General features: G+C 38.4%; 1 protein-coding gene across 2 annotated transcripts in view; it reads left to right on the plus strand.

Annotated features, from left to right (window-relative positions):
* EGFLAM (EGF like, fibronectin type III and laminin G domains) overlaps window positions 1-27,652 on the plus strand; it is a 122,884-nt gene that overhangs the window by 64,619 nt on the left and 30,613 nt on the right. For both annotated transcript variants that reach the window (XM_087715431.1, XM_087715432.1), the window contains exons 5-13: window positions 105-222; window positions 1,100-1,235; window positions 6,712-6,878; window positions 11,475-11,590; window positions 14,664-15,006; window positions 16,053-16,153; window positions 18,354-18,454; window positions 19,343-19,487; window positions 21,531-21,720. In XM_087715431.1, the coding sequence (XP_087571557.1) occupies window positions 105-222; window positions 1,100-1,235; window positions 6,712-6,878; window positions 11,475-11,590; window positions 14,664-15,006; window positions 16,053-16,153; window positions 18,354-18,454; window positions 19,343-19,487; window positions 21,531-21,720 (1,417 nt within the window). The remainder of the gene's footprint in view (window positions 1-104; window positions 223-1,099; window positions 1,236-6,711; window positions 6,879-11,474; window positions 11,591-14,663; window positions 15,007-16,052; window positions 16,154-18,353; window positions 18,455-19,342; window positions 19,488-21,530; window positions 21,721-27,652) is intronic.

Genomic DNA, 27,652 nt, shown 5'->3' on the forward strand with positions numbered 1-27,652 from the left:
CATATGTAACATAAATATAAATTGTTATGATTGGCTCAAACATGATTTTAGCTTTTCATTAAAAAAAAGTCTCTTCATCCTTTTCTATATTTTATGCCGAGCAGGAAGTTGTTATTGGAGATCTGAAGCCAGGGACTCTCCATAGTGTCAGCATAGGAGCTTATGGCTGGGCAGGAAGAGGCAGAGCCAGCATGCCTAGAAATGTGACAACTCTATCACAAGGTAAATATTATTTGAATAGCTTTCTATTAAGTGTGCAGATTGAGACACAGTTAACTGTAGATATTGTAAGTCAGGGGTGTCGAACTCAATTTCATTGGGGGGTCACATCAGGGCTGTGGTTGACCTCGAGGGACCAGGCTAGCTTGACGCCACTCAGTGGGTGTGGCCAGCTGAGTTGGCATGGCCAGCTTGAAGCCACTTCCCAAACTGCTAGCATGTTTCCTCTTTGCATTGGGTAGACCAGGCCAAAGCAATGCAGGTATACTAGGCCAAAGTGACGCAGGCTGGCCCCTTACACTTTCCAGGATGAGCCCACGGGCCAGATCTGACCAAATAGTGGGCCGGATTTGACCACCCTGCTGTAAAGGTATTTCAGAAAGACACATGGGACATTAGGAAAATTTCAATGCAGTGCAGAAATAGGAATGAATTATGGGAATTTCAAAGGAGACAGGATGCAGTTACAATTGCAAAAAAGGACGATGAGGATTATTAAGGAGTCAAAGGAATAAATTTATTATGATATAATTTAGTATGCTTTATTGGTGCCAGTATGGATCTTTTCAAAACTCTTCACAAGGGCATTTGGAAATTAATTTATTTTAAAACATGGCTTCTTCTGGGCCATAACTATATCAATTTATTCAGAGCAACACTTTCATCTTTTAAGTATTTCCCCCCCATGAAAGGGGAAAAATGGTGGGATTTTCTATATCGAATAGCAGCGACTCTCCTGAGATTGAAGCAAGGATGGGTAGAAAGTCCAGTTTTTGATTATCTTTAGCATTACAATTTTATCAAAGGTTTTGCTTCTGTAAGCAGTTCTGAGTTTTCCAAAGGGTCCAATAATGTATATAATTTCTTTCTTCTCTCTTAGATAAATGTATGCCACCAGCTCCACCTAGTCAGCCTCAAGTCATTGTTGTTTCAGATTCAGAAGTTGCTTTATCATGGAAACCAGGACCAAGTGAAGGAGGTTCTCCAATTGAGTACTACACAGTGGAATTTATCAGGTGATATTGACTATGGCATTTGTATGTGAGCACATTTTTCATATATGTGGGTTCACATTTGTTTCAATCCAGTGGTGAAATTAACTTTTTTTTGCCACTGGTTCTGTGGGTGTGGCTTGCGGGAGAGTCATGTGCCTTGGTGGGCATGGCCAACTTTTTTTCACTTTTTAAAGCATTTTTTTCCTGCTGGTTTGGGCAAATAAACAGGGAAAAATGCTTTAAAAAGTGATGGTGGGGAAGCTTCTGCCAATCGCATGAATCAGCTGTGAGCTGCGCAATCCTTGGAAGCTTTTTTTAAAGCTACCAGTTCGCAGAACCAACGACAATCGTCTCTACCGGTTCAGCTGAACTAGGCCAAACCAGGCGGATTTCACTCCTGTTTCAATCTGATGTCATTAATGCAAGTGAAACTGGTTCTTATTTATTCATTAGTTTAAATGGCTTTGATTCAGCACAGCTTCAGAGTTCCTTTTGGGTTTTGGACCAAATCAGTCTTGCTTCTTCTTTGTGGTTTATGAAACACACCTATAATACACACTGGACCTCCACAGTAGCTCATGCAGAGATCTCCAAAGCTCTACTCTTTCTGTTACAATGCATATGGAAAGGTGGGCTTCTGTTTAACCCTAACTCATTTCTGAACCATCTCTTAACTGTTACGGTACTATAAAATTTTCTCTCTCTTCTACTTTATTTATTTAACTTTGTTAATAAACCCAACTCTAGTGGACTCCGCTTAGGATGGATCAGTTGGGTATATAGAAAATTCCCATGTAAATGTGTACTTGTATTTTATGTTAATTGTGTTAAGTGGCTTGTTCCACTGATGGGATGTTCTTTGTAACACTAGTGGATGAGATCTTTTGTCTTGAGCAAATTTCTGTTTTCTGATCCTTGTAGGAATGCCTGTTTTAACACCAGTGTCAGCCAATCAGTCCCATTCCTTCTTTAGTGGCAATTAAAAATTTAAAAAAGTATAAAATGTAGGCAGATTTTTTAAATTTTTAATTAAGAATGCCTGGTTTCATTCATTTTTTTTAATTAAATGTGTTAATTAGATTTATTAGTGACTTAAATTGTTTCATTATGTTTGTTCGGGAAAGTTGGGGTGGTTATATGGTTTTCTTCAGTTCTATGCTCTTCAGCTGGCTATATGTTCTGCAGGTGAATTTAGCTGAGCTGTTTTCAGTTTTTTTGTTTGTGTATCAGTTTTGCTGAAAACTTGAAATGTCAGTTTTTAGCAAAACCATCACAAAACATAGTTATATAACCATGGAGTGTTGCAAATGGCCATAAATGTGGCCATGTTGTCAAACACCTGATGTCTGATATCCAACCATTGGAATGTTGAATCCCCACAGTGGTGGATTGCTAATCCCGTTCCAACCGGTACGGTAGGAACGGGGCTGGCGGCGTTCTCATGCACGCGCGCAGTTCATGCATGCGTCTTAGCGCCTGCGCGATGCTCCAGCTGCTCGCAGAGAATCGCGCAGGCTCTGTATGTGCCATGCACCTGCGTGGAAGCGCAGAAGCCTTTAAAGACCGGTAAGGACCGAGGGCGGGCAGGTGGGCCTTTTGGCGTTTCCGGAAGTTACTAACTTTCAGGTTCACCGACCAACTGGTCCGCGCGGACCGCCACGGACCAGTTGAAACTCACCCCTGAATCCCCATCTTGTAAGTAGCCCCAAGGTAGGTCTGTCATAACTTCAAAGAGTCACTCAGTGACCAGTTTATACATCAATGGATACCTGTATTGCTATCCTTTCAGGAGTGGGCTTCAAAAGTTTTAGCATGGTGTTCTCTGCCTGGTTGCTGGAGTGTGTGGCCATGGTGGGCGTGGCGTAGTTGGCCTCATGCACCACAGTCGGGGGAGGGGGGGTTGCCCTCCCTGTGCTCCAGAGGCTTTTCTCGAGCTTCCAGAAGGGTGAAAATGGCTTTGGAGGCCCTCCGGAGGCCAGAAATGAGACCGTTTCCGGCCTTCCAGAACTTCCAGTAGGTCCATTTTTGCCCTCCCTGAGCCTCCACACGCGCCCTGCACTTACCTGCATCCAAAATGGGCCTGGGGGGAGGGGTGGGCAGGGCAAGCCAGGAGTGGGATTTGGGGGTTCTCTAAACTGCACAGAATCTTAGCTAGAGGTTCTCCCGAACTCCTACGGACCCCCAGTAGCCCACCCCTTTGCATATCACTTAAAGTCAGGTGTGGCCATTGGACTGAAGAAAGTTGTATAGTCCTGCCCAAGAGCATACTTGAACTTCCAAAACTTCCTTATATCTGTGTAAGGATCAAGTACGAGGAGGGAGAATGCAGAAACCTATGACAGAATTTTTGCCTATGTTATCCTTCTCTTTTTCACATTTTGCTTATAGCAGGGAAATTCATATGAATGCCGAAGTACTGTAACTGAGTTGCATTGTGCAATTGCCATTGTAGGTTCCTCTTGCCAGGAGGGAATTTTTGTAGCTTGTTTGGTGTCATGCTAAACTGGAATCCTCTAGGATTGTTGGTTCCTTGGGAGTCAAGAAGGATTCAGAATTGAAAGCCTATGTTCGCTTATTCTTTCCCAATTCGGCAGGGTTCTTCATATGCTCAGTATGATTTAAAGAATAGAGGTTTTTAATAGTGAAAAGAAATAAATCACAATCATCTATGACATGAAGAGAACTATTCAAAGAGTTTAAAGAAAGGGAACAGACTTTTTAAATTACAAGAAACAGAAGAGTCCCTTGTGGTCGAATAGTTAAGTGGCCCTTAGCGGATTTGTTAGGAGAAATTTCTTTAAGAAAAGGAAGACAATATTTTACCGTTGAGTCACTTTTGTTAGTCTGTTTTACAGAGATTTAGGGATGCAATTATTTACAAAAAAATACTTTTTGTTGTCTCCTCTACTGGAGAAATTGGTTTCTCAAGTTCACAGAACTGGACAAAGCTGAAACAAAACAGTTCCAAAGTGCTCTTTTTTTTAATTTCAGAGAACGCCCTTCTTGCTCAATAGAAATGACCTTCAGATGATTAAATCATTTTTATATTGACTGATTAGAAAATGTCAGATGAGTCTATTTTGACAGCATCACTGCTGGGCTACAAATAATACGAACCAACAAACAAAATATCTCTCCTGTGCTGCTGTTTTTATTAGAGTGCTTCCAAAAATGTTTGCAGCTGGTTTCTTATGCAAACAACAATACATTTAAAACTTGAAAAGTTATTTCCTGCTGTAAATATTTCAAGGATGCCAGACTAAACGGGACAGCAATTTAGTCTTATGTGTCAAAGTCTTTCAGTCTCTGTTATGTTCAGCCATTTCCGTAGGAACGACTTTAGAAAGTTCAAGAGAGTAAAAATTGCAGTTTTGTCATTTATATTGAACAGTGTAGGACTGATACCATGGGGAAAAGGGCAACCACTTCTCTCTCTATTTATCCCTGTAATGCTGAGTGCTCAGCACTGCTAGAATGTTCATATATCAATAATTTTGTTTTCCCTCTGCAAGCATCCAGCAAGTTTGACTCCTATATCTTTTGGGTCTGCTTTTGATCTAGCCTTCTTTCTCGACACTGCAATGTAAAATATAGAGTTGTGCAAGCCAAGGAAAGCTGTAGCATAACTTCTTGTTGGTTGGAGTGAGAATATAGCCGGTGAACTAAAGATACCCTGACATAAAAGTCACTGGAGAAGACATGGCCACTTATTCATCACTGGAGGACAGAAATGTTTCCCTAAAAAAAAAAACTAATTAAAAAATTCCTCATATGAAAATTACCATGATAATGCAATTTTAGCATTTTTATTCTCTTCCATGTTACTGTAATTACATTGTTGCCTGCATTGAAGCAGAGCTATTTTAAATTGCTTTGATAAGTTTAAAAATAATAGCTATAACTTAAATAGACAAAATATTCTCTTGAATGGCTATATAAACATGTTTAATCTTCCTAATTGGATCTTGCCAATCATCTTGTCAATCAAATCAGGATTTGGGTTTGGCTAGTCTAGAGAAAAGAAGGACTAGGAGGAACACGATAGCAGCATTCCAGTATTTGAGAGGCTGCCACAAAGAGGAAGGGGATCAATTTATTTTTTAAAACACCAGAGGGCAAGACAAGCTCTCTCCCCCCGCCCATCAGCATCATGCTTGCCCCACCCACCACTCACTGATTGGCTGGCTCACCACTCGCCATGCCCGCCTCTAAGAGTCCTATCTAAACCTTAAAGTCTTAAAGCTGTCAAGTTTGAACACCCCTGGGTTTTTTTTCCTAAAAGGTTAGGGGTGCAAGGGTCTTGTAACTTGACAGCTTTAATCTTGCGTGCTTTAAATGCCAGAGTTTCTGAGCCAACATTTTGGCTGCTAAGCAAGAGCATTGTTAAGTGAGTTTCATCACATTTTACAAGTTGGCCACGCCCACCCAGTCACATGGCTGGCAAGCCACTCCCACTCGGTCACATGGCTGGCAAGCCACTCCCACTCAGTCACATGGCTGGCAAGTCACTCCCACCCAATCACATGGCTGGCAAACCCTTCCCACAAAGCAGGCCACACCTAAGAAGAGATTCTAACAAATTTTGAAACCCACCACTGTCAAACTGTATTGACTTGCTTTGATATCAAACTTTCAAAGGAATATTAATATTAGTATTTGACTTTGTTGGCATGTAGAGGTTTATGATAGCTGTCATATTTGGTAGCTCATTGGACCTTTCTCTCATTAGCTAGCAATCATTCTGTTAGTTTGCCACAAATGAAGTTGCAAAGCAATACCTTTCCATCAGCTTGGTGGAGAAAGGCAGAGCCCTTCCTTTTCTTGATATGTTTCCATTCCATGTGACCAACATAACAGGAGTGTTGACTTGGCCTTTGAGTGGCACTTTGCTCCCAACAGTACACGGGACAGGCAAAAAGAGGTTAATGACTAGGGACATTAAAGATATTTAAGTTAATTAATTTTCAAACGTAATTTATATCAAATTAATTCAATAGAGTTAAACATGATTTTGCCCCATACGTTTACTTTTTTTCTTCTGTTACATAAAAATGGTACTTTGTGATGCTTTATTTAAGAGTTTTTGGAAATGCATTTAAAAAAATACTGATGTCTGTGTTATGATAACTATTGTAAGCACTGATGCCCAGAGCCTCCTCTTTTCTCCTTTCTGTTCCTTTTTCTTTTTCTGTTGGCTCATTTTAGTTTTAGGTCTGTGGGCAGGAACTGCCTTATTGTACTGATTGCATGCAAATTGCTCTGAGAGCCCTTTCAGATGGTGCATGGGTTATCAATGTTTTAGATAAATAACTCTTCTGTGGTGGTTGTTCCTGTTGTTGTTTTGCACAAAGTAGGAATGGGATTCTGAGGTTTAATTTTTGATGCTTACCAAAATCAAAACAATCAGGAGACACTCGATATTGGCAAATGTTTGGCTCTTGCTAATTGACTTAGCTCACTTTAATTACGTTTTGGGCTCTTTGTTCATCCCAATCAGGCCCGATTTTGATACCGATTGGACAGCAATTAGAGAGCAGATCCAGATGGACTCTATGATCCTGAAGGGGTTAACTCCAAACGACAAGTATCAGTTTGCCATCCGAGCTACAAATTCATACGGATCCAGTCTGCCAAGCATTGCCAGTGATATAATCAGAATGTTCCGTGAGTAGACAACTTTACTTAGATTGCTACTTGACTATTTTTAAAAAAATCAACTTTCCCTGCTCCTTTCATTGACTCAACATCTGAGTTCTGGAAAAGTCAAACATCCGTATAATTCAAGAAAATCCAAGCCCCCTCCTTCTTTCACTACATAACTATATTTCATAGTTAAGTCTTATGGGAAACCATAATCAGTGGTTGGATTCAGCCAGTTCGTACCTATTCGGGAGAACCAGTTGTTAACTTTCTAAGCCAGGGGTGTACAAACTTAGGAACTTTATGGACTTCAACTCTGAGAATTCTGGGAGTTGAAGTCCCCAAGTCTTAAAGTTCCCAAGTTTGGACACCCCTGTTCTAAGCAGTTCAGAGAACCGGTTGTTGAAAGAAATCTCACTTTGTTTTTTTCCATTTCACATGGCTAATCCTATAAGGAAGGCATGAAGGAAATATTCTGTGTTGTTTCTAGCCTAATCTTTATTGCTCTGCTTACAGAAACTGCCTCTCCGGTTAACCCTTATTACATTCTAATAGCTAAGACAAAGCGCCCATTGATGTGAGTGACATTGAGTTGGCCACGCCCACCCAGTCATATGAGCTTTGAGCCACACCTACTGGGCTGGTCATTAGCTCAGAGAACTGGTTGTTAAATTATTTGAATTCCACCACTGACAATAACTGTTTGCTGGAACATACTAAATATTGCATAGGTTCCATTATAATGATTCTTTAGAAATAAAAGATAAAATAAAAGCAAGTTTCCAAATAATTAGAGTTGTAGCATTAAGAATCTGCTCTCTTTTGTGTCTTGTCATTTATACTAGGTTTTTTTTTAATCCAAACCTTCTTTCAATTAATTTCTTTATCATTTTCCTTTTTATTTCCTTTGCTTTTGTTCTGGTATCATTAGACCAGGTCTCATAATATAATAAATTGTTTTGATTATTTTGGTTTCTTGTGCTTAAATTTAACTTTCAAAGAGAATGTTTATGGAAACCTCCTAAAGATATAATAGTCATTTATAGTTTTGGCCTGAAGGTCATTAATCCTTGTAACTGGGTGCACATTTTTTTCTGACATCCTGTTTATCTGTGGATGAAAATATTTTAAGAACTTTCACAACTAAGGGCGAGATGTTTGATGTACTACAGTTGGTAGGCTATTTTCTAAAGCAAGGAAACAATGGTTGATGGTTCCCACAATGTTGATTTGTTACTGAAAAATCCAGTGTAACCTTCACCACCCTTTCCCTGAACCAATCCACTTGAGGGATCAGAGAAGCAGATTTGATTCACAGTGACTGGTGTTGCGCAGAATAATGGGCAACTAAGAAGTTTAATCTGCCCTGGTGACATTTCTACTTCAATCCTTCTTAAAGAGATTATTAATTCCCATTTATTCCTATAGAAAGGGACACGATGGCTCAGTGGCTAAGAGGCTGAGCTTGTCAATCAGAAAGGTCGGCAATTAGGCTGTTTGAATCCCTAGTGCCGCGTAACAGAGTGAGCTCCCGTTACTTATTCCAGCTTCTGCCAACCTAGCAATTCGAAAGCACGTAAAAAATGCAAGTAGAAAAATAGGGGCCACCTTTGATGGGAAGGTAACAGTGTTCCGTGTGCCTTCAGTGTTTAGTCATGCCAGCCACATGACCATGGAGATGTCTTCAGACAGCACTGGCTCTTCGGCTTTGAAACGGAGATGAGCATCAGGAATGACTAGCACATATGTGTGAGGGGAACCTTTACCTTTATCAATGCTTTGGAGAATAGTAACAATCACCTTTGGAAACTTGGCTAACAAAGAAGGAAAAAACTGCAATTCACCAGTTATTCTGTTTTATTCAATCTTTAGCATAAGGGGAACATGAGTGCATAACAATATCTATATTCAAATTTTAAAAAGCCCTTAATATTTACAATATGAACGTTCAGCCTTGCTGTATCATTCCATCATGATAAATGGCATTTTTCAAATAATAATAGCAATGAAAGTAAAATACTTTGGTGAGCACACTTTCTACGATATGGCATAAACTTTTATTTGGTGACAGATGCTACAGGACATGTAAACAGTAGGGCTGTTACACATATCCAGTGGTTTCATAAAATTAATTAGTAACACTAATGTTTCCACTCCCAAGGCCAACAAGTTAGTCACTGGACGTTGAAACACTTCTTTTCATTTTGTTATAGCCATTAGACAGAATCTCCTTGTGTAGACCAAGAATTGAACTACTTTTCAAATATGACTAACTTCTGGTATTAACTCTTTCATAAGGTGGCTTTATTTCAGTTCTTGAACTGAATTGCCACCTAAATTAGCAACAGCAAAAGGCTTGACCGGGTTCTTACTTGTTAGAATTCGATTGATTAACCTAGAGGTCAGCAACCTGCGGCTCTGGAGCCGCATGTGGCTCTTTTATCCCTTTGCTGCGTCTCCCTGTTGCCGGTCAGCTCCACCATTGATAGGGCTTTTAGTTAGGACAGGTAGGGGAAAAAGGATGCCGTGCTAGGAGGAGACTCTATGGTGGGAGACACGGACTTCCAGTCGGCTCCAGAATTGAATGCGACTTCCGGTTAGGACCCTTGTGTCTCTTTGAGTGTTTAAGGTTGCCAACCCCTGGATTAACCTAACCTTTTATAGTTGTTAGAATGGATGTTTTTTCCCCTCAATACCTTCGGTAGAGCCTCTCCCCTCCCCATCCTTAATTATGGCTACAGGACTACACAGATGGAGGTGTGTCTTAAAAGTGCTAATATTCATTGCACAATGAAGATCTGTACAAAAATAAATTTCAGTGAGCTATGGGATGTCCTTCATGGCACTTTTAAAACATTTGATAATTCAAGGATGAAATACACTTCCCTAGGATTGCTCTGTTAGGCTCATAAAATATTTGTAATATTGGGAATGCAATATATCCATTTTAAAGGATCAGCTTTAAAGAAAACCACAAAATAACAGAACTGAAAAAGGAGAGGAAAATACAAAAAGCCATTTTAAATAATGTTGATGATGATGATGATGATGATAACAACAACTACTACTACTACTAGAAAAAATAATGAAATATTGCAACCTGGCCATCAAAACTACACGGCTATGGATGAAGCATGTAACAGTTTATAAATTTATCAGACTTGAACATTCTGATTCTACAAATAAACCCACCCTACTTGGAACAGCTTATATCCTCCAACAGTTCCTAGGTCCTTGGTTAGGACTCGAGCTGTTGAACTACCAACCAGCTCCAAAGGCTGTGAATCTCACCAAAGATTAACCAATAATAATAATATAAAGGAGGCAAACAGGTAAAAACTTGTATTTTAATAAAGCACAAAAATTAACACAATCTTTGCCTCTATCCACAAACTGGATAAGGGTAAAGTGCCAATTTTTTACAATTAATCACTGCATAAATGATAAGCCAATATTTTTGATATCAGAGACCAGTTTCGTGGAATATAATTTTTGCACAAATTGGGGTGGAGGTGGTTTTGGTTTCACTTGCAAGCTCACCACTCGCCTCCAGCTATGCAGCCTGGTTCTTAACAGGCCACAGACCTTTACTGGTCCGGGGTTGGGGACCCCTGCCCTAAGCTATTGTAAAACAAGAAAATAAAGTGATTTATGATTTTCATGATTCATGAATTATATTCATATTCGGCAAAAAAAAAAAATCAGAATTCTAATGTACAACTGTTACATCAGTGCCCAAAAGGATACGTTGAGTTGACTTTCATTTCGACTGTGTAAATCTCTTACTTGTTATAGACTAGAATAATTATTGTTTTCTGGAATCGTATCTGGAACTTCTTCTTTGTTCCCACAACTAAATTAATCGTCCCAGTGTTTGGTATTATGAGGTGAGAATTATGCATTATTTAGTGAAGCATGCAAACCAGCGTTTGCATTTCCTGCATCGGATGAGGAGAGCACATCTTTCTCCTTCTGTCCTGGCCACTTTTTACAGAGGCACGATTGAGAGCATTTTAACAAACTGCATCTGTGTTTGGTTTGGTGCCTCAGTGCCTCAGATAGAAAGTCCATACAGAGAGTGGTAAGGACAGCTGAGAAGCTCGCTTCCCATTATTCAGGATACTGCTTATAAGTGCTATGTGCTTAGAGCTGGAAGCATTGTTAGAGATCCCACACATCCACTTCACTGTCTTTTTCTTTTGCTCCCCTCTGGGAGGAAGGTTTGAAGTATCTAGAGCAGGACTACTAGATTCTGTATCATCTTTGTTCCTTTTGCCATCTATCTTGTAAACTTGCAGGATTCTCCCCCTCCCCCTCCCCAGCCGCCATATATATATATGTATACATCCGAACTAGACTGTGTTGCTTTTCTGTGTCATATATGTGGGTATATGCATAATGGTTATCTTTTGAGAGCTGAATGCAATGAAATTTCATTTTAATGTATGCTGATTAGTGTACATTCTAAATGACAATAAAATTCTCTTCTCTTCTATTCCATTCTTTTCCCAAAGACATTTCTCAAAAAAATATAATCTAGTTTTACTGCATTTACCTTATATAAAAACGACACTATATCAAAAACATACATTTGTGACTATGCCAGTTTTATCTTCTCAGACCCAGAAGTGTTAGGGAGTGGAAGTTACGGACATCCATACATGACTGAATCTGGAAATGGTGATGATGATGGAATTGACATCGATGATTCAGACTACGACATTTATATCGATGAGGTACATCCACACGTCTCACTCTGGCATTTTGGTTGCTTAACATTCTTAGTGCAGTATTTAAACAAGAACGCCTTAATAGAGATCAAATACAAGTCTATCGACAAATATACGCTCGGAGGCTATATTAAGTATTCATTTGCATTTGACTCAGTCTGAATATTTTCTTCCTTCTCTGATCCTCTAAAGCCTTTGATTTTTTTTCCCCAGACATATTTGTTTTCGCTGAAACAAACCGAATGAGGGGGAAGAGTATAATTGCTTAAAAGGGAAGCTTAGTGGAGTTTTCCTTTACGTAACTGAAGCCTGCCTTTCGTATAACTTCTGTTTCATTTATACTGACTTTATTTCAATCAAAAATACCTCAGCATTCTCCTTCCCCTTCTAGTAGCCGAAGAAGCTAACTGTTAGTAGAGGAAGAAATATATTATTCTTTTTTCTTCATATTTTTACATTTTTAATATTAAAAAAAAGTGCAGCTGCATAGGCCACCTGTGTATGGGACAAGGTTCACTTAGCGAATGTCTTACTTAGGAACAGAAACTTTGGGCTCAGTTGAGATTGTAAGCTGAGGACCACCTGTATAAAGGAAAGTATGTAAAGAAAAATGTAGCTAGTGCCTTTTTGGGGGGGTGGGGGTGAGGATAGGGTTTTGTAAGAAAAAGAAAACTCTCAGAAAAAAAAATCTTTCGAAAAAATTCAGGTTAGCTTTGCATTCCAAAACATTTTCACTCCAAAGTTAGAGACTGCAGATAGCATCCCAATTTCCGCTCTCCCTATTCATTCAGAGAAAATATGAATAGACTGTTATCTTATCATAATATTCCTGAAGGAGAGGCCAAACTTCACAGCCATGGGAGGTGATTCATGATAGGATAAGGGAGATGTGAGAAGCTGCTTTACACTGAGTGGCGGGGGGGGGGAACCCCAGTGTTCTGTTGGCACTGTCATTTCAAGATCTTGGACAAAAATATTTCCCATGCTTGCTATATGAGATTTTTGAATAGAGATATTCTGGCTGGAGCATACGGCTTTTTACAGGCGTTTGTTTGGTTCCACCACAAAAGCGCGTAGGACAAAATCTCGCTCGACAAAAGCGCGCTGTGACGTCATCACAGCGCGACGAAAAAGTTCGAAAAATGTAAAAATAAAGCGAAAACCTTACCCTAAGCCCCCCAAACCTAACCCTAAACCTAACCCTAAACCTAACCCTAACCTAACCTAACCTAACTAAACCTAACCCTAAACCTAACTGTTAAAGTAACGAAAAACGTAACGCTAACCCTTAACCTAACCCTAACGCTAACGCTAACGCTCTAAAGCTAACCCTAACCCTTAACCTAACCCTAACCCTAAACCTAACCCTTACCTTTATGTGAATCGGCTTGCTTTAATTTAATTTTTATTAATTTTTATTTGAATTTTTCGATCTTTTTCGTCGCACTGTGATGACGTCAAAGGCGCGATTTTGTCGATCGCGCTTTTGTCGTCCGCGCTTTTGATGGGTCACGGTTTGTTTTCCTGAGCTATATCTCTTCAGTCAGATCAATAGATGATTCAAAGTTATTGTGCTTTGTAAGAAAGGATATTCCTTTCTGTACTGCTATTGATTAAGTTCCATGGAAATAAAAAACTGCAACAATTTTAGCTTTGTAAAGTCACAGTCAGTAGACCACACTGAAGTGTTATCCATCACTTCTTTAACTGACAGAAATATGTAGCTCAAATTGCTGAATCCTATTCTGTCACAATAATTAGACTGGTAAAGTGATACTGTCCTTAAACTTTAATGCAGAACAAGTAAGGAAAGCAGGTGCAGATCTCACGGGTGTATGAAACCACGTGAAATAATGGAAAAAATACTCACTGGGAACAAAACCAGCAATGCATACTTGGTATTTTGTATTTGTATTTGTATTTGAAATTTATTTATAGGCAGAAATATAGGTAGAACCCCGATGTCTTTTCCCACACAGGCCTAATGTTCTCTCAAAAGCCCTGTAGTTTTAAAAAGAACATTAAAATATTATTTTTTTTAAAAAAAGTTAAACTGGTGTATAGGAAGTGTGTCTTCTTCCTAAGCTTTTGAGAAAACACTGATCAGGCATTACATGGTCATATATGTGTCAGGGTTCCAAGTAATACACCCTTAGCAAACAGAACTCTGAGGCAAGCAGTTTCCTCAAATAATAGGTTTATTAGACATACATTGGCACAGACTGGTGAAACTCTAAAGATTCCTGTGGTTTTTACCTAATTAAAAGTAACATTTTCCCTTCTTTCCCAAACAATTGGTCATCTGTTCCAATCAGGAGTGGCAGACACTATTGATGGTTCGCTTGTGGGCTCGCTTTGCGCAGAAGCAAAAAACAAGATGGCGGTGTCCACCTGGAGAACTGGTTCAGAGCATTGTAGGCCTGGGTCGCTGCCAGTTCCAGTGATCCAGGCTGCCAAACCACTACCGGTTCAGCTGAACCAGTAGGAGCCCACAACTGGTTCCAATCAAGGTGCTGTCCTCTTGCTTGGAAACTTCACTCCTCCACTTTTCAGCTGTGGGAATGTCCTTGGTTCTCAGGGAAAACTATTTTGTGTTGGCTACAAACCCCAGCTATCTCTATCTCCCCCACTCCCTGACTGAGGCCATCTTGGAGGCTTCAGTGTTACCAATATGTCTATGAAAGCCAAGTGTTTTCTCTCTTTTGCAGTCCCAGCCAAGGTAGCTATGAAATCCAGTGCCCCAGTGATTAGAAGAGAGGGTGTTAAAAGTATAGAATAAAGGCAATGTCATGAGCCATATAAAAATAATTACCAGGACATACTACCAGGAGGATGTGAAGATGAACATTTGGTCAGTATTTTAGCTCAAATTAATTAAAGCTTTCTTCTTCTTAAGGGATGACACAGTAGGACACTTCTATCCTAGAGGTTTGGCAGCAAATCATTCTACTGCTATCATATCAGATTGAGTAATTATTGCATATCATTATCCTGTCTATGATTAACATTTAGCTGTAGGAACTGCACTATCAAGCTTTGGCCTTAACTAACACATTTTTTAAATATTTTTTTTCATTAGCTCAAACCACTTCCTACCATCAAAGGAGGCAATACAGATTTTTTGGTTGAAACCAACCTAATACAAGGATCTAATGCAGAACTCGTTTCTGGGCTGCTTTCACCTACTACGTATCCAGTCACTTCTATGGCAACAACTACATTCCTACCCCGCGCTACAATCCCTTCCAGCGTTACTGCTAAGGCCATCAGGAGGAACAGCGGGACTTCAGTTGTGCGACAATCTGATCAGTCCTGCGATGAAACCATCTGCTATACCAACAGCTTTTGCATCAACGATTATGAGCGGCGTGGCTCTCGTTGCCACTGCAACCTTGGCAAAGGAGGGGAGAGTTGTTCAGAAGGTTGGTTTGCTTGGAAAGCTTTGGTAACTCTCTGTACATTCTGAAGATTTTTTTTTGTTCAGGACAGATTTGCAGAGCAGCATTTCATATATTTGAGTTGACACTTTAGTGCATTTACAAGCATAGAAGAACCATAACTGGAAAAGACACAGCTGGCTTTTGGGCAGATGGTGGGTTTCACAAAAACCTAGAGGGAACTTAATTCATATCTACTATCTAGGTTGCGTAAACAGCACACCTTTTGAGAGGCAATATAACTTTAATGACCAGCTGCTTAGGTCAAAAAACAACAAGAAATGCCTTCTTTTAATTGTATCCTGATTGTGAGTTTCCAAAGGCCTCTATTTTTATGAATGTTCAGAGTCAGCGTCACAGTTTTGGGGTGTCCCAAACTTGGCTTTGTTTCTGAATTCCCCTAACTTTTGCCATTCCATATACCTTTCCATATAGTGTAATTTGGCCATGCACATTTTTCCCTTAAAGCAAAGTCTTGCATTGAAGGTTTGACATTTGAATGAGGAACGGACTGAAACTGTTATTCTTAAGGCTACACTTAGAACAGAAGGATGGGGAAAAGATGTGAGTCTTCAAACTTTTGGAATGAAGGGACCAATTAGTAAAATTTAAGCAGGTGGCAGCGACTGTTAAAATCTAATGCTAAATGTACCAAGATTATGTTGTGATCTAATGTTTTAAAATTGATTATGTTATTTGATGTCCCAAAGGTGCTTTTTCAGGAGGCAACTGGACTTTCTTGTTTTTTTTCCTTTGAAGATGTTTCTCTTCTCATTCAAGAAGCTTCTTCAGCTTTGACAGGACGGTGGAGTCTTCTTCTCCAATATAAATATATTGATAATAAATACATATTTATATTGACTGAAGAAGTTTCTTGGATGAGAAGCAAAACATCTTCAAATAAAAAACGAAGTCCATTTGCCTCCTGAAAAAGCACCTTTGGGACAACCATGACCTGGATGACTGAGAATCTCTACAGTCTATTATTTGATGATTAATTGCTAAGCAATATTTTTGTTACTGACTTTCAGATATTAATATTCAGTATCCTCAATTCTTTGGATATTCCTTTGTCTCCTTTGAGCCTCTTAAGAATTCCTATCAGACATTCCAAATTACTGTTGAATTTATGGTAAGTGTATGCAGTCTTGCACTAAAAAAGGCTTTGTTAAAACCTATGCAACACTTGAACCAACAGATGAATGAGTCAAAGAAAATCTGTTAATACATTTAGAAAGAAAAGAAAACGTGAGCATCTTGCAGAATACTTCTGTGCTGTTCTGTATGAGAGCAACTTAATATAGTGCTTTTGATATGCACAATGTGTCAAAAGTTTTAGTAGAATCAACAAAAGTTAGTTAAATCAGAACATGGTTTTACAGAGAAATTGAAACGATCATTTGAGTTTCCCACTTGGCACTATACTGTATATCACTGGCCCTTTGAACACTGGAATGGAAATTGGTCAAAAACCATTAGATATAATACAAAAAAATCAAGATAGCAGTCAAGATGATATGATTGAAATCTGTTTTTGTGTCACACTTTAAAAATGGGTAGAGCTTCAACCATGCCATTGTGGCCTCCTTTTTTAAAACTGTATCTGCGAATACCCCTGGCCAAATTGTTCACAAAATCCCATGCATTTTTCTTCCAAAAGAATGTATCATGCTAATATGGATCTATCTGGGAGAAAGGTCCATTGATTTGATCCTGTAAATATGTTAATTTGGTGGCATTTCCTAGACCTGGCTGAAATCACTATTAAGAATCATTGATCTTTTTCATGCTCCCTAGTGACTAACCATGTTGATTGGAGATGTTGGAAGTGACAGATTAGACATCATCCCATAATGATATGGGAGACTACTTTAGAGACTACTGTTTGGTGACTTGTGCTTAGTCGCAAATGCAAAATGATATAACCTCCTATTCTGTTTTTTTCGTAGTGAAATGAAGCAAAATGTATACACTAGATAAGACAACTATTTAAGTTTTAATTTTAATTTGGGGTGACAAACATGTAGATTATTGGGGGGAAGTAGGGTTAATCAGAAAAAGATAGGACATGAATCTTGAGATTAATAAATAAATCATAGCTATCAGAAATGTCTGATGAATCAGAAAGTAGTGAAATGTACTAGAGTATAACGTTCTCCATTAGAAGACAATTTGGTGTAATGGTTAAGGCAGTAGGCTAGAAACGTGGCAGCCCTGAGTCCTCGTCTCACCTAGAACTCCCAAAGCCAGATAGGTGATTTTGGGCCTGTCATTCTCAGCCCCAGGAAGAAGGCAGCGGAAAATCACTTTCAATAATCTTTCCAAGAAAACTGCAGTGACCTCTTCAGGCAGTCTGTAAGAGTCACAAAGTGACTTGAAGGCAGACGCACAGGTTCCTCATACCCCACGCAACTACCTTTGTAAAGAGTAGTAGGCTTCACTTACAACAGTATGAAATTAAGAACATGCAAGTAGTCCACGTATAGTGACCACAGTTGGGACCAGCAACTTGGTCATTAAATAAAGTGGTTCCTAAGTGAAACTGGGACTGTGCTTATTCTCATCCTCCCTTGATCATAGGAAGCAGGCAATGCCAGAGTCTAATCCAGGAGTCAAAAACTGACACAAAATGTACTGCCACATTTGATCTTGGGGTATTTACAGCAATCAAGACTGACAACCCAGTCCATAAATTTGTCTGATTCTTTTTAAAAAAACAACAATCTATATCACTAACCATTACTCCATCTGATAACAGTTAATTCCACGTTTTGTGCAGTAATTTCTGCCCCATTTCTTTTTATGGTTTTAAATCATTATATTTAATTTGAGGCCACGCCCCTAAGTTCTAAATGATGAAAGTAGAAGAACATTTCTTTTTCTACATTTTTCACATGATGCATACATTTAGTCATATTATTTTATTTGTTCAGAACTAAAGACACCCCCCCCACACACACACACCATGGTACAGTCCCTTTAAAGGAGACCTGTCCCCTTTTTCGGATGCCTCTATCTATACCTTTTCCATCTTTACAATGCTCAGTAGTACCTTGGCACTTGTTAATTGATTCCAGGAGATGTGACGAGTACCAAAAATGTCAAGTACCAAACAAATTTTTCCCAACAGGAATAATGTATTAGTCACAAGGCAACCGACACTGGCAAGTTCCAGCTCGTGTGTTCAGTGCCAAACAAATGACGAGTACCAAGACAAAATGTTCACGTGAAAATGCGTTGAGTACCAAATTTGACGAGTTTCAAAAGCAGTTCAGTACCAAAGTACCACTGTACTTCTAAATGACTTTTAGATTTTCTTTTCGCATTCCTAGGCAGAAGGAGAGGATGGTTTGCTTCTGTATTGTGGAGAGAATGAGCATGGTCGGGGTGATTTCATGTCACTGGCAATCATCAAGCAAAGCGTCCAATTCAGGTAAGCAATGAAGAAAAATAGCTACGGGATCTTTTTACTTTTTCCTGATAGTTCACTTAAAAATAAGTGGAGATAAGCGCCAGGTCAGGAGATCAGGGGACCATAACTTACAGTCTTCTTCTTTCTTGTCAATCAACTCAGTGGCAGCTTCTTTTCATATATAACTGGGATTATTACTATAGTGCTTGTTCTTATCAGGGAGTTGGGAGCATTCCCTTGCTGCATTGTGCCATCAGCAAGGCAGACTCTGTGATTTTTCAAATCATTTCAGGAAGTTGATAGTTTCTTATTTATTTAACTGACATTCTCTTTCTCATGTCTACAATTAGAGGATTCAACATCCTTTAAGTCCTTTGTCAAAGAAAAGCATTAAGAAAGACCTTGCCTTTTGCTCACATTAAAAGAAACATAAAGGGACAAATTAAAATAAGAATATATTTTTAAAAAACACTTTTTAAAGTGCCAGCTTCTGTAGCAGTACTAAGGCTATGAAAATATGGAATTGTTAACACTTGAGGTAAAATTAGTTAACATTCTGGTAATATAGTACAGGGTTAAAAATTTAAAATGCTCAAAATCTGCCAAGGGTTTTCAGAATTTTCTTTGGAATTTTGGGTCATGAAACCTCAAAATTTGGCAATCTTTTTTTTCTCTCTTTAAGTGTGTGGTAGGTATGATATGGTAAATACTGTGTTGGTAATTTCTTCAAATGATTATATTTAAAGATTTCCTTTTTAATAGAAAAATATCAATATATGTCAAATGACTGTGTGATCTTTGATTATAGAGAAAGCCATTGTGATGGTCTGCAAAAAAATATATATCCTGAAATTTAGACACCCAGGTATCTAGGTTTGATTATCTCACATTATTCTATATTGATCTCAGGTTCAATTGTGGAACTGGAATTGCAACAATGACAAGCAAGGACAAAATTAAACTGGGCGGTTGGCACAGTGTGACCATATTTAGAGATGGAGTAGATGGATGGCTTAGTTTGGATAACAGTCCACCAGTTCCTGGTAAATCTCAGGTGAGTTACTGTTGATAAAAGGCAATAATATAGCAATAGCAGTTATACTTATATACCGCTTCACGGTGCTTTACAGCCCTCTCTAAGTTGTTGTCAGATTCAGCCTATTGCCCCCAACAATCTGGATCCTCATTTTACCAACCTAGGAAGGATGAAAGGCTGAGTCAACCTTGAGCCAGTGAGAATTGAACCACTAGGAGTCAGCAGAATCAGCCTGCAATATGCTCCGCTAATGTTGGTTATCTTGGGTGTCATGTAGAAATTGTATTTTCCATCTTCTTTTGATTGCATACACACATTGTTTTACTTGTGTTGTAACAATGACTGTGTGGATGACTTCTTCTTTCAGTGGTTTATCTAAAGATATTGGTGCTTCAATCCATGGAGCTCCTGGACCATGATTTCAATATTTAGACAGATCCTGATCTCTATCACATAGTGAAAGTCTAGTCTACTATTTACACGTATCTTGGTCTTCTGTTCTGTTAAGCAATAACAAGATATTTCTGAAGCAAGCTAAAAATTTTGACGGCTAGCTACACTGATGCTCTAGCTATCTGCTACAACTCACATATTTAACATTAAAGAGAAAGTGGAAATTGATCGGTGTTTCCACAGTGGCTAGGAATTCCAGCAATCTTTACACCTTCATTTGCCATCCTGTAATCTATTAGGATAGCTGTTCTTTCTGGCCTTACAAACAAAATAGAGACATGCTATGTAAGGCAGAGCAAATGCCTGGAGCAAACCACATTAAACCATCTGTCTGGATATGTCCTATTTCCTTAAAGGGCCAACTATATATTTTGGGAGCCAGAACTTAATTTAAACTGTCACTAGCTTGTACTATCCCTAGTATCGTTTACATAGTCTCTGTTTCCTTCCCTTGGTTTTCCAGATGTCTAGACTAGTGTCTTTGCTGTTTCTTTGTCACTTTGAAATAAAAATCTATCTTAAAATATCTTTGACTCAATAGTCAGTGCTTCCCACTCAGGTAAGGAGGAGTGCTTCTATTACTGTAAGTATTTTGAGTAAGGAAAAACCTTACATCAGTACCACCTTCCGATGTTTAACCAGCTGCCCATGCAGTTTTTAGGAGGATAAAAGTGATGATGGAAGTACAAAATAACACTAGTTAGAGCTACATCAGTTTTCTTTTCTTTTTTTGGTGTATCAATATATCCAATGTAGTATTGGAATGAAGGAAAAGAAGTGAAGGGACATGATATCTTAAATGGCTATACAGAACTAGAGAACAGTATTACTGGTCAGAGGAGGAGCTCTGCACAAAAATGTGCAATTGTGCAAACTGAACAGTATTCTAATAGTGAAGAAAATTGTAAAATAGATTTATTTTTTTAAAAACCAATTAAGAAGAATCTTGGATTCCTACAACTGGAGTAAGACTTTCAGAGTATAAGATGCACCAAGTTTTTGAAGAGGCAAATTTTTAAAAAAAGTTTGTGCACTCTGCAGACCTCCCAAAGACTTCCTGTTTTTCACCAAAAAGGGGACATGAAAAGCCTTTAGGAGGCTTGTAGAGTGCTCCGAGAGGCTGGGGGTGGGGGCAAAATTGAGCAAAAATAGCCTGTTTTTCTCTCATTTGTTCCCCCCTCAGCCTCAGGAGCACTCTATTAGCCTCCTAAAAGCTATGCACAGCCATTTTTGCAAAGGGGGTGGGGTTTCAGGAGGCAAAAAAATGCTGTATTCAGTGTATAAGATGCACCCAGATCTTTAGCCTCTTGAGGGAAAAGGGTGCGTCTTATACTCTGGGGAAAAAACCGGTAATTCCGAGCAATTTTATCATAGAGTATTACCTACATTTAACTAGTTATGGAGTTGCCTGAGACATGGTGTGAATTCCCGTTTTGGTTAAGTTAAATTATTTAGTAAGGAACTGACTAGGAACATTATGTGCCCCACTAAAATCTGTGGAGGAAAAGCAAGACAGAAATGTAATAATTGAAATAAAGTGGCTTCTATGTTTACTCTTTTGCCTAATTTCTCATCAGTGTTTCCTCTCTGTCTACCTTCTGCTTCTAGGGTCAATATAGCAAAATTACTTTTCGGACTCCCTTCTATCTTGGCGGTGCTCCCACAGCTTATTGGCTTGTGAAGTCAGTAGGAATCAATCATGGCTTCCAAGGGTGTGTTCAGTCACTCACTATTAATGGAAAACCCATCGACATGAGGCCCTGGCCTCTGGGAAAAAGCCTTAGTGGGGCAGATGTTGGTAAGTTCAATGTAGTTACCATTAACCCATTTATCTCATACATAAATCCCAACTTACCCCATGTAATAATGATATTGCATTGACCTTGTTCTATGTTGTAGGTTTCTTTTAATTTATTTAATGCATTTATTTGTTAGATTTAGGTTCCACCATTCCTCCAGCAGTAATAAGATTAATTTATTTTGCTTTGAATTACTTTGATTGATTTAATTGTTAGTATTATTTTATTTGGACTTTTAATTATTTCCATTACTTTATGAATATTATAAAATTACGGTATAATTTTATATTGTAATTATTTTTCCATTACTTTATGAATATTATAATCACATTTTTGTAACATTGGTTGGTTACTGATTGTTTTAATTTAATTTCCTTATATTTACCATAGATAATTTAGTGATTATTTGTAAACAACCATGAGTGTGTACTGATTCAGTAGAATGAATAAACATGTCAATTGATATAATATATTGAGCTTCTATAGTTATAGATGGACTAAACTGGATATCCCAATACTTATTCAACACTTTAACTTCTACGCTACAACTTTTTAAAGTTATATCCCAACATAATAACACTTAGGGTTGTTAGTGAATCTACTCTAAATGTTACTGAATCTAGATCCGGCCAAGAGTAATGACCTTGCAGTAATGAGTTTTCTTAGAAATATAATTCTGTGTTTATTTGTTTAGTCCTAGTTTAATGACCATTCATTCAGCAACTGCTCAACATCAGGGCTGCAATGAATGAATGGTAGTTGTAATTCTTGAAATTAAAGGTGATGCAGCTGTTCTGTTCTGTCCCCACTACACCTTAGTCGGCGTGCAGCTCGACATGCAGCTAAACTCACCTATCCTCCAATAAACAGACCATGTGTGTAGATCTGAATGCTTTATTGAAAGAACAGGATATGGTGAAACTGGGGAAAACAGGGATACATACAATGAGAACCAAATACAAGATAGACAGTATTTTTTTAAAAAAGTTTATTTTTATTTTTAGACAGACAAAGATGAACAACACATGAAACATAAAACCATCATCAATACATATACATATAGCGTGTTGTTTGGTTACAAACATTTGTGCATCACCGCTTTCAATTATATATAAAATCACAGATGGTCCATCAAGTATACATAGGTACATTATTCTCATTGGAGATCATATGTTCAGCTTACAATTGTTATTCCTTCATTTTAAACAAATATTTAAAAATTAGATTCTTGTATATACCAACATTCCATTACATTAATCTATTTAGTAATAATATGTCTTTATAGTATCACCCATCTCATTCGATTGTTTTTACCATATGAAAAAATTCTCAACATTTTGTACTTGTGCATCATTTTCAATTGTATATAAAGTCACAAATTATCCATCAAATATACATAGATACATTGTTATCATTGTACATCATATATTCAACTACAATTGTTATTCCTTCATTTTAAACAAAAATATTCTAGATATTCGATGCATATATATACCAATATTCCATTGCATCATTATCAATCTATTTAATAATAATATGTCTTTATGGTATCACCTATCTCATTCTATTATTACAATATGAAAAACTTTTCCAAGATTTTTCATTTTCATATTTTTTTATCTAACCACTGGTAGAACAAATCCCATACCTTATAAAATTGTTCATTTTCTGATTCGCTATTTTTGAATGTCAATTTAATCATTTCAGCACATTCCATTATTTTTCGAATAACTTTCTCCTGCGTTGTTATTTTCTCGTTTTTCCAATTTTTTGCAAATACAATTCTAGCTGCTGTTAAAACATTTACAATCAAATATTTCAGATCTTTATTATATGTTTCTGGTATGATTCTCAATAAAAAAATCTCTGGTTTAAGGTCTATGTATTTTTGTATCATTTTCTCCAACCACGTGTGGATTTTAATCCAGTACCTTTTAGCTTCTATGCAAGTCCACAACATATGATAATATGAACCCGGTGTCTGATGACATTTCCAGCACTTTTCCAACTTGTTCATGGACATTCTTGCTATTCTCACTTGGGGGTAGATGGCACCTGTAAAACATCTTATACACATTTTCCTTGTATGCTGCTGACATTGTCGTTTTATAATTTTGAGACCACAATTTCTGCCATTTCTCTAGTTCAATCCCATGTCCAAAATTCCCCCCCCCCAGGCTATCATAGATTCTTCAACTTGTTCTTCCTTTAACTTAACTTCTAGTAAGTGTCTATATAGTTTTTAAATTACTTTTTCATCAGTATCTGTCAAAATTTTGTCTAATTCAGTCATTTTATCATAGAAACCTTCTGGTTTACAATCTTTATCATATCTAGATTGTATTTGGACATATGAAAACTAATTCATTCCTATTCCTTCCTGTTTCAACTCTTGCATAGATTTAAGTTCACCCTCTGCATTCAATATTTCACCATATCTGTTGTTCCTTTTTGTATATTATTGGATATGAAAAAGCTTCAATAGTTGATAGCCAGACTGGGATTTTTAAATAATATTGCCTTTTGATCTTCTCCCAATTCAGTAATAAAGCCTCCCATAAATAGTGTCTTCCAAAATAACCCTGTGTTTTAGTTCCCTTATACCATAGAAAAACATGTCATCCCAACAGTAAGTCATATTCTTCTACAGTCACTAATCTAGAATTCCTTAATGTTATCCACTCCTTAACCCACATCAAACTTGTTGCCAGTTAGGTAAGCCCAGTCCTCCTCTTATTCTAGCATCTTGTAACAATTTTCATTTTATTCTTGCTTTTTCCCCCTGCCAAATAAACTTCAGTACTATTTTATTTAATTGCTCAAAAATAGTCTTTTCCTAATCTAATTGGAATTGTCTGGAACAGATATAAAATTCTGGATATGATGTTCATTTTAATTGTAGATATTCTCCTTATAGTTGTAAGTTTTCCCATTTCATCAAGTCATTTGCAATCTCCTGCTTAAGTTTGTGATAGTTATTCTCTTTAAGTGTGCCGCATCTTGCAGTTATGTATATCCCTAAATATTTGACCTTGTTTGTGACTTTAATCTCCAAGGCTTCTGCCAATTCTTCCTTTTGTCTTGATGGTATATTCTTTGTCAAAATCTTCGTTTTATCTTTATTTATTTGGAAACCTGCTACTTTTCCATATTCCTCTATTCTCTCTATCAATTTGGGTACCGTTTCTAATGGGTCCTCAAGAATAAAAACCAAGTCATCTGCAAATGCTTGTAGTTTATATTCTTCTCACCTCTACTTTTTGTTTTAACATTAGAAGTCTTAAATAGAAAGATCAGAGAAGAAAAAGAAATAAAAGGAATGAAAATTTAAAAAGAAGATAGACAGTGTTGAGTTACTGCTGAACATAACATTAATAAACACAAGCAATTTAAATCTCACCAGAGATGCTCTGTGTGTAGGATGTGGGTTTGTCTTTGGATGACAATGTCCCACAGATTAAGATGGAGTCTTTTTTGTGCTTCTGCCATCTCCAAATGTTAAAGGAAATGGAGTCTGGCTTCCCAGCATGCAGTTGTTTTGAGAGTGTGGGCTGATGAGTAATGGGTGGGGTCAACTTCAAACAATATATTGGTATTTGTCCCTCCGACCAGTAGATGGGGCTAGAGAGCAACAATAGTATACCAAAGTTATATGCTGGGGCATGACACTCGCAGTCACATGATCAAAATCCAGGCACTTGTCAGCCTGCCCATGTTTAAGATTGCAGGGTGCTCTTCAAGTCTCCCAATCACCTACAGTATTTTTCTCCCATCCCTGCCCTTTTGGCCTCCCTGCCCTTCAATGGCCCTGCCATCTCACCTTCCACCAGCCCATTGCTCTGCAGGTGCATGGCCTTCACAAAGCATCCCCAGGCTAGACATGCCTCACAAGCAGGGAGAAGTAGAAGAAAGCACGGTCCACTCATTCAGCGACTATTTGAAGTTACAGGACTGAAGGAGAGGGACTTATGACAAATCTTCACAGTTGCAGCTGCTCTAGCATCCCCATGTTATTGTGATTCAGGCCCTCACAGTTACAACATTGCAGAATCCTGCAATCACATTTGATTACCATTTGCTAAGTACCCTGTTGGCTTCTGAAAGCAAAATCAATGGGAAAGCTGGCGAGAGGTGACAAATGGCGAATGCATGACCACACAATGCTGGGACCACAAAGACTTCACCTAACAGTAGCAACTGGAGTTGCCAGAACTGCTGGCATAAGTTTATGTGATCACATGACATTGTGCCTTACAACTGTGTAACTTAGTAATGGAGTTCTTAGTCCCAATTACTGTTAGCTAGGACTGTCTGTAGCTATAAATATAAAAGCCAACTACCACTCACTCATCACAAAATCTCCAGAATGGTAAAGGCTACAAACTTGAAATTTGACACGCATGTTCCTCTTGGCTTCTAGGTGCTCGCTAAGAAAGGATTTTTCGAAATGACTACCAGATCATCAGTATTCCTTACACAATATTATATTAGCATGTGTCAATGTTAAGGAGTTAGACCTTCTACTCCCCCTCCCCCCCTGTGAGACCAGGAATGGGCGTGGCCAGCACGTGACTCATCCAGCCTGCAGGCTTTACATGTCAATTTATCAAGCCCAATCACATAGTTTCGTAGTGAAGCTAGTAAAGTCATATGCTGGCCAGGTTCCTTTATTCACTCCTATCATGCCCTCTTCCACGGACTCATCATCACCATCATTTATTCATTGTTTATCCACTGTAGGATGAAGGCCTCTTCTGCTTGTTTACAGCCTATATGGTCCTCAGCTTTCTTTTGCCAATTGGGCCTGCAATACTTTCTAATGTCGATCCGTCTTGTTTTAGGTCTCTTTTGGATGTTTTTTAACAAGTGGGATCAATTCTATGACTGCCTTGGTCCACTTGCCATCAATTCTTCTCAGTATGTGACCAGCCCATTTCCATTTCCATTCTTTTACTCTCTTGATGATATTGTATACTTTCGTTTGTTCTCTAATCCATGTGCCTCTATCTTGCCTCGTGATGCTGAGCATGTATCAGTCCCTGGCTCTTTCTATAGATTGTGAGTTAGTGTCCATGTTTCACCAGCATATGTTAGAGCGGGTAGCACACACAGATCCTTCCGTGGACTATGTCTTGTAATTGCTCTCTGGAAACCTGGTAGGGAAGGAGCAAACCAGATTTCCATGAAGAGGGAGTGAAGAAAATTGTGAGGTCCTGTCAGATGACAATGCTTTAAATATGGGATCTAGATGAAGTTAAGCCTATTAAATCAGCTTCGACAGGCAGATGAATATGAGAACATCTGGGCCAGTGGTGGGTTTCAAAAAAATTTGGAACCTACTCTTTGGGTGTGGCCTCCTTTGTGGGAGTGGCTTGCTGGCCATGTGACCTGGTGGGAGTGGCTTGCCAGCCATGTGTTCTCCCTCTCCCTCCCTCCCTCCCTCTCTCTCTCTCTCTCTCTCTCTCTCTCTCTCTATGTCTCTCTCCTTCCTTTTGTCTCTCTGTCCCTTTTTTCATTTTTTTCTTTCATCTCTCTCATTCTTTTTTTCTTTTTTCTTTTTTTCTTTATTTATTTCTTCCTTTCTTTCTCTTTCTCTCTCTTTCTGTGTCAGTGTGTGTGTGAGTGTGTGTGTGGCAATGGTGGGTTTCAAAAAAATTTGGAACCTCTTCTGTAGGTGTGGCCTGCTTTCCGGGTCCACTGGTGGAACCTCTTCTAACCGGTTCGGTAGATTTGACGAACCGGTTCTACCAAATAGGTGCGAACTGGTAAGAACCCACCTCTGATCTGGGCCCTCAGAAAAGCTGGTCCAGAGCCACTGAATGTCCTACAAGTAACAAGCAACCTTGAATCACGGTTACTTGCAAATCTATTTGAACCACTGAATTCAGGTAGAAAATATAAATGACATCATAGCAACAATCTATAGGATTT

Source organism: Thamnophis sirtalis, unplaced genomic scaffold (assembly GCF_051295495.1).
Source record: "Thamnophis sirtalis isolate CommonGarterSnake01/CBP01778 unplaced genomic scaffold, rThaSir2_p1.2 scaffold_5, whole genome shotgun sequence".
NCBI classification, from domain to species: Eukaryota; Metazoa; Chordata; class Lepidosauria; order Squamata; family Natricidae; genus Thamnophis; species Thamnophis sirtalis.